General features: G+C 48.8%; 1 protein-coding gene across 1 annotated transcript; it reads left to right on the top strand.

The window, feature by feature from the left end:
• The first annotated feature begins 1,305 nt into the window (after positions 1-1,305).
• Positions 1,306-5,856, top strand: LOC123111283 (scarecrow-like protein 9). Its single transcript, XM_044532039.1, has 3 exons — positions 1,306-1,724; positions 1,914-4,174; positions 5,573-5,856. The coding sequence occupies exons 1-2, from the start codon at positions 1,586-1,588 to the stop codon at positions 4,103-4,105; spliced, it is 2,331 nt and encodes a 776-aa protein (XP_044387974.1). The 5' UTR covers positions 1,306-1,585; the 3' UTR covers positions 4,106-4,174; positions 5,573-5,856.
• Positions 5,857-7,928: the final 2,072 nt, after the last annotated feature.

Genomic DNA, 7,928 nt, shown 5'->3' with positions numbered 1-7,928 from the left:
ATAATCGACATGTTTATCCCCATGTCGTAACCGACCATATGTAAACCCTAGATGCCCCCGGTGCCTATATAAGCCGTGGGGTTTAGTCCATAGAGGCAAGCTTTTCAAGCTTTAGAGGTTAGGACCCGTTCATACGATCTTGAGGTAGACCATACTATACTTTATACCCCATCCATAATCAATATAAGAAGAGCAGGATGTAGTGTTTTACTTCTTCGAGAGGGTCCGAACCTGGATAAATATCGTGTCCCTATTCTTCATCTTACCATCATTCCCAGATCACCGGTTTGGGATCCCCTACCCGAAATCCAAAGATTTCAGCACCAACATGCACTAGGACAAGAGCTTCATGTATATTGTCTCATATTAATGTACTTCCTAGTTTTATCTATCTTTCAAGCAATTTACCGTCGAAGGAGTTTTTGGATAAAGACAAGACAATAAGGGGATTACCTCTCATTTCCCCACCTAACCCTAAGCGGCTAGGGCAAACTTTTCCATCCAGACTTCACCGGTGAGCCCGTGGATTAACCTCCCCTCTGTGTGCCGCTCCGACAGCCTATGGCGGGAAGGAGAATCTCGGTGCCTCCGCTCATGTTAGTAGTTTAGGTTAGGTTTTGTAGTCCTCACAGGTGCGCGCTCGGACGGATGGCGGCACTTCTTTTTCGAGTTTGTCTTCCGGCCTGCGATTCTTCTTGAGTTTGTCCGTTTTGACGTAGTCGACAGAGCTCAGGCGTATATTCATGACGCCTCCTTGGGGCCGTGAGGTTGGGGTTTCTTGTCATGTGGCGAGATTTGGTGTTAGGTGCTTTAGATCTATATATACAAGAGTTCAACGACGACGACTGCGACTCCAGCGCACTGGTCCTTAGGGGCACGTGCAGAAAGACTTTCCAGCTGTCATCAACAAGGTCAAGCTGGCTTCGGTAGGGTTGTGGCGCGTCGATGACTCGTTCTAACATCAGTAGTGGTGGATCGGTGGTCTAGAAACCTCGACGGCATTTCCACTATCTTTGAGATGCTCTGTATTTGGGTAAACTTTTCTACTAGATCTAATCATTTAGAGAAAAAAAAGGGTTTCCATATCACGGCGCAGATGAAGGACGGTGTAGGTCGTGCCCATCAGCACACGCGCCAAAATGTATTTTGCTCACAAGCCGGAGGGTGTTTCTCCAACTCTTGCTTGGCGGGTGTAATCAAGCGTAATCCTGCGGAGGGGGCGTCGCATTCGCGGTGCTGAAAAGAAGAAAACCCTCACATGCAGGCGCCACCATCATCGAGGTTCTGGAAATCTCTGAGACCTCGATTATCTTTTACTCTACTTACCCAGCCACCATCACGGGACGAGATTTCTTTTCCTTTTACCAGCTCCGGGTCCAACTCCCAAGAGACCTCGCCGCTGGGGAACTGAGCAAAAGGAGGAATACCTCTGCTCAGCCGCGCACACTTGATCCCCCTCCCAATCAAATCACCTCTCTCTCCTCTGTCTGCCCCTCGCCGCGCCCCTCTCTCCTCCCCCGCCGATCCCGCGCGGCTACCGGAGGCCCGGCTGCGGCGGCGACGAGGCGGCGCGTGCGGGCAGGCGATGACATCGACCCCGCAGCCTCCCCGCGATCTCGCGCACGCCGCCCCGCCCGCGCAGGACCTCACCGGCCTCGGCCTCGGCCTCGCGGCCGCGAGGTCCCTCCGCCACCGCCCACCTCGCCAAGGATCGATGCCTTCAGGTGAGCATGGCGCCAGCGTCAGTCCGTGATCTACCTGTCATCGCCACCAGCCTGCGAAGTCCGTGAACTGCAGCGCTCTAGTGTGTTCCTTCCTGTTATTTTCTGCTCAGAAATCAAATAGATAGTTCACCACAAACTCAATCACTTGACATCTTCTCCCTGACTGAAGAATTCCATGATGTTTGGCAGGTTCTGTGGAGCACCAGACCATTTCAGGCTCACTGATCCACTCAATGATTCAGTTCTGCGGAGCACCAGAGTACTTCATGTTCAATGATCCGCAGCCGGTGATCCCACACCATGTGGCCGCGGAACCCAGTCACAATGCTCCCGTGGCCACCCTCTCCAGGGCCACCAACACAGAGACTGACAACCCCGAAGACTGGGAGTTCATCTCGGATGAGTCGCTCAACTACATCAGCCGGATGCTCATGGAGGAGGACATTGATGAGAAGGTCAGCGTGTACCAGGAGGAGTCGGCCACGCTCCGTGCTACCGCAAAGCCCTTCTATGACATCCTTGGGCACAAGTTCCCGCCATCCCCTGACCGCACGCTCACGACTTGGTCCCTGGACAGCCCCAGTGAGAGCAGCAGCAGCGGTCATGCCCAGTCCTTGTCCAGTGTGGGTACTAGCGGCAGCATCGGTGGTGCGGTTCATAGCAACCAGTGCCATAATGTTGGACACTCTGAGCAGCTGGAAGCTTATCGCGGCTTGTGTGGCCGATCTTCTCAGCCACTGGTTGCCCCATCAAGTGGTGTTTCTGATGCAGCAGAGTCCCTAGAAGATCCTTTGATCACCAACGGCAGGATCCCCGAGTATTTGTTCGAGAGCCTTCCAACTTGGGATTTCAGGAGAGGTGTCGAGGAAGCACAGAAGTTTCTCCCTGGTGGTGATAAGCTAGTAATTGATTTAGAAGCTGCTGGTGTCTCAAAGCCTCAAGAAGCAGTGAAAGCCATTCCTTTCAATGTCAGCAGGACAGAGGTCTTGAAGGCCAAGAAAAACAGACAGAGCGAAGATCTTGACTTGATAGAAGGACGAAACATTAAACAATCTGCATTCTGTTCTGATGAGCCTGATGACTGGGTTGAAATGTTTGACGATTTGTTTCGTCAAACTGAAAAGAAGGCTACAGTTCTGCGAGAAAAGATGCGCAGCGAAGCTTCCAAGAATTCTCAGGTCACTCAAGCGAAAGGAACAACTGGGGTGAAGACACGGGGCAGGAAGCCGACAAAAAATGATGTGGTGGACCTTAGGACCATCCTCATCCACTGTGCACAGGCAGTGGCAGCTGATGACCGCCGAACTGCTAATGAGTTGCTAAAGCAAATAAAACAGCATTCCAAGGTAAATGGGGATGGCAGCCAGAGGCTGGCGTTTTGCTTTGCACAGGGTCTCGAGGCTCGCTTGGCTGGCACTGGGAGCCAGCAGTACCATAGGCTTGTAGCAAAGCGGACAACCGCGTCCGACATGCTTAAGGGGTACCATCTTTACTTTGCAGCATGCCCATTCAAGAGGCTCTCACATTTCCTCTCCAATCAAACAATCTTGAGCATGACAAAAAATGCAAAGAAGGTGCACATCATTGACTTTGGCATTTATTTTGGCCTCCAATGGCCATGCCTCATCAGGCGTCTCTCCAAGAGGGAAGGTGGTCCACCAATTCTTCGCATCACGGGAATTGATGTACCCGAGCCTGGTTTCCGCCCTACCGAGCGCATCGAAGAGACGGGACAGAGGCTTGCGGAGTATGCCAAGAAGTTTGAGGTGCCTTTTGAGTACCATGGCATAGCATCAAAGTGGGAAACCATCCGTGCTGAGGATCTCAAGGTTGGCAAAGACGAAGTGGTGATTGTTAATTGCCTGTATCGTTTCAGAAATCTTATTGACGAAACAGTGGCTGTAGACAGCCCTAGGAATAGGGTGCTCAACACTATAAGGCAAGTGAATCCAGCAATTTTCATCCATGGGATTGTGAATGGGTCATACAGTGTTCCTTTCTTCATCACACGTTTCCGTGAGGCATTGTTCCATTTCTCTGCATTGTTTGACATGCTTGAGGCAACTGTGCCACGGGATGATGACCAGCGTAGGCTCATAGAGAGGGATCTCTTTGGCCGAGAGGCACTCAATGTGATTGCATGTGAGGGCTCAGACAGAGTAGAGAGACCAGAGACGTATAAACAGTGGCAAGTGAGGAACCTGAGGGCTGGATTTGTTCAGTCTCCGTTAAACCAGGACATTGTGATAAAAGCCAAAGACAAAGTGAAAGATATATATCACAAAGATTTTGTCATAGATGAAGACAGTGGATGGCTCCTCCAAGGGTGGAAAGGAAGGATAATTTATGCTATAACTACATGGAAGCATAATAACAGTTAGGTTCTTCGTCTGCATGTCTCTTATACCATTGTTGAAGGCAGAGCTTGGCCAAGTCACCAGTATTCCAAGGTATGCACTGGGCTATACTTAAGTGCAATAGTATTAGTAAGTGGTTGTTTAGGTGCAACAATATTTGTTATAAGGACGAGTCTAGCTGGCGGCCGGCGCTAGCTAGCGTTCGCTAGCGGCCGGCCAAATAAAGTAAGTGCCTGTCTCCTTGGTCCCAGGGACTAGACAACCGCATACTAAAAAGATAAAATTAGTGTAATCTAAAAATGTTAAAAATGACACTGTTAATTAATTATTCTGTGTGGTCTCTTCTCACGTGATGGATGCCTGCATGCCACTGCATTAATTTTCCTCATGTTCATCCTTCTGCATCAATTTTTGGTTTTCAAAATTATAGAAGACATATCCTCTAAACCGCGCGTCGAAATTCAGATCCGTTTTCACTGTTGAAACCCTCGCGACGTGCTCTTCAAAAGTAGATCCCACATGGGTATGTTTCGGCGAACTAGTCTTCCTGCCAACTAAACATCAATGTATGTGCAACTAAACTACATTGTCGCGCCAACTGAACATATGTGTGTGCCAAAATAGTCCTCCCAACTAAACATCAATATGTGTGGAACTAGACTACATTATCGCGCCAACTGAGTATATGTGTGTGCCAAATAGTCATGCCAACTAAACATCAATGTCTGTGCAACTAGACTACATTGTCGTGCCAACTGAGCATATGTGTGTGTCAATAGTCCTGCCAATTAAACATCAATATGTGTGCAACTAAACTATATTGCCGCGCCAACTAAGCATATGTGTGTGTAAATAGTCCTGTCAACTAAATATCAATGTGTGAACTAGACTACATTATCGCGCCAACTGAGCATATGTGTGTGCCAATAGTCCTGTCAACTAAACAACAAAGTTGTCATGGTTGCTAGAATGCAATCTCATAGGAAGTTGAACTATGCAGATCCAAAAATTGGTTTTGCAAAAAGTTGCACGATGTAGTACTAAAGTTGCACTATATAGCACCAAAGTTGGCATCAAAAAAATTTCATCGAAACATACTCATGAGGGATCTAGTTTCAAAGATCTCGTCGCAAGAGTTCCAGCAGTGAAAACGGATTTGAATTCCGACGCACGGTTTGAAAGATACGACTTTTTAAAATTTAAAACTCTGAAATGAATATGCGTGGATATGTTCTGTTCGGAATGGAGTAATTAGTGTGAACGCATTTAATACTAACAACCACATGCACTAGAAGACAAAAAGTTAACAACCACATGCATGCGAGACGCGGCCGCTCAATTCAACCAAATAGTGCGTATGCACTTTTTAGATTTTAGGTTGTTATAATTGATGGTGTAACTCTATGTATCTTTGGCACTGTGGTTTTCAAGAACGCACAATAGATTCTTGGAGCAGAAATTTGACAATGTCGTAAAATGTTTTTTCTCCAGGAATTGGCTTGAAGAATGACAGGACTCTTGCCACACTGCACCGGATTAATGTGGGTGCTTGTATACGAATTCAGTGTAGTTGCATCTATGACTATGTAGCCACTAGCCAGTACTAAGATAAGCTAGAGGAAAGGAGCAGTGGTTGAGCTCTCCCTTGGCCATGGTACTATTACTTTATTTAATTCCTACTTTTCTTTATTCTAGTTACTTCTACGACCATCCTAATTAGCAGTAACCAAATCACAGCTTCTATATTAGTTAATCAGTTAATCAAGTGCCCAGTATCATACTCCCTCCTTTCCGGTTTATAGGGCTCAATTCAAAAATCTCACCAACCAAGGTAGATGGTGAGTGGTGGAATACTTTTTGTAGTTTGCAAAAACACCCAATTAATGCTCTTATTTTCCTCAAAAAATTATGTTTACCAATGTATTAATTGCAATACATGCATGCATAAAGTACATGCATTGGTCAATTTTCTCTTAATACTTGGATGCAATGATTTAATGCACCTTGAAATTTGAACATGTGATGGGGAACAACCAAATTGAGCCTTATAAAATGAAAAAACTAAAATTTTGAGATAAGCCTTATAAACCGGAAAAGAGGGAGTAAGGTTTTTACTTTTGACTTGAGTGTATGATATCTATGCTAATAAGAATGAGTTTGGGTTCAGCATCATCAATTCAATGGGGATATATGTTTTTTGTAGCAGTCATTTTATCATCATGAGCCTAAAAAAGGTCAGAGCCATGTCTGGTTCTTGTTGTTTGATGCTCATTGTTGTAATCTGGTCAGACAACTAACTGAAGCACCCAATTGCATTGTTGTATGAAATAATTAAGCAAGACATGAGGTTACTTGTGAATTTTCATGACTAATAATTAAGTAGTTAAGTTAATAAGGCTCATGAGCTTGTCAACTAAATTGGCATGATCCCGTTTCACACGCTTTGGGATTCACAGTTTCATGCCGCTATTTTTTTTAAGATTATGTGTTGTCACAACTCAAGGGCTTTGATACCTGTACTTAATTTCTCTCTACGGTTCTATTAGTTTACCCAGTCAAAAACTTCCAAAACTCACGTCATCGTGTTCCTAGAAAGCTCCATGGTTGTCATATTTTATGTATTGAAACTAATTTGTGCTAGTCTGGTTGTGCCGAAGGGAAAATGGTAATTAAATACCAACAATTCCCTTCCGTCGCCGTCGGCCTGGGCCACCGGGCCTTGCCCGCGTGGTGCCGGCGGCGGCGGCCCCGGCCTTTCCCCCCCGCTTGGCGCCTCGGCTCGGGCGGATGGCGGCCGATGGGGGTGCTCCTCGGCGACAATGGATCCGGCGGCGGCGCAGCTCCCTCGGCGGCGCAGTGCTGGGTGGCGTGCGGGCGGTGGCGCGGCCGCTTGGCGGCAGGGCGACGCGGTGGCTAGCGGCGGGCCTTCCCGGCCCAGATCTAGGCCCTTTTGGGCTCGATCTGGGTCTGGGCGGGCCTGGCCTGGTCTGCTTGCGGCGTCTCCGGCGGGTCGGGGGCGTGACTCGTGCGGGGGGTGGTGGCGACGGTGGCTCGCGTTCTGCAGCGCGGCGACGGGGGCTTCGCGAGCCCGGTTCGGGCTCGGCTGGGCCAGGGGTGGCCCGGTTTGCCCCTGTGCTGCGTCCGGCCGGATCCCGCCGGGGGCGGTGGAGGATGTCCCTCCCGCGAGGCTGCTGATGTTGCCGCTCCTGGTTCCCGGTTGCGTCGTCTTGTTTCCGTCGGTCCCGTTTCGTTTGCCATGGTGAGACGGCGATGGAGACTGCTCGACCGTGGTGGCGCAAGTTGGTGAGCGGTGTGTTTGGTGGCGCGGGATGGATTGTCTGGGGTCGTGGTTGGTTGGTGGTCGGAGAAATCCTTGTCGGCCGGGCCGGCACCGACGCGGTGACGCTCGTGGGCGCCGCCGTGCCTTCCTGAAGGGCGTCGGGCATACCCCTTCCACCTCACCCCTCGCGTACCGGGGGAAACCCTAGGACATGTCCGGGCAACAGCGTCGTCATCGTCGCGATCCTTCTTGAGGGTGTTGTTTGGTATGCGGCGGTCCGGAATGCTAGGAGCGTGGTGGTATTTTTTGGTGGGCGCGGCGGTTGCGGGTCCTCATCGTTTTCGTTGATCCGCCGTTGTTGGCATTATTTTCTCTTCAGTTCCTTTTTTTGTTTCTTTTGGGCTTGCTTGTGCTGTGGCCCCAGCATTTGTATCGTGTGGTCGTTGCTTTATAATATAAAGCGGGGGGCAACCCTTTTTCGGTAACAATTCCTAATGGAAAAAAGAACATTAATCTTTCATTGTCACTTGTCTGAAGCCACTGGAAATTACACGTTGTTTGGCAACT

This window comes from Triticum aestivum, chromosome 5B, assembly GCF_018294505.1.
Source record: "Triticum aestivum cultivar Chinese Spring chromosome 5B, IWGSC CS RefSeq v2.1, whole genome shotgun sequence".
In the NCBI taxonomy this organism is placed as follows: domain Eukaryota; kingdom Viridiplantae; phylum Streptophyta; class Magnoliopsida; order Poales; family Poaceae; genus Triticum; species Triticum aestivum.
This window is presented reverse-complemented; position numbering and strand designations above follow the sequence as displayed.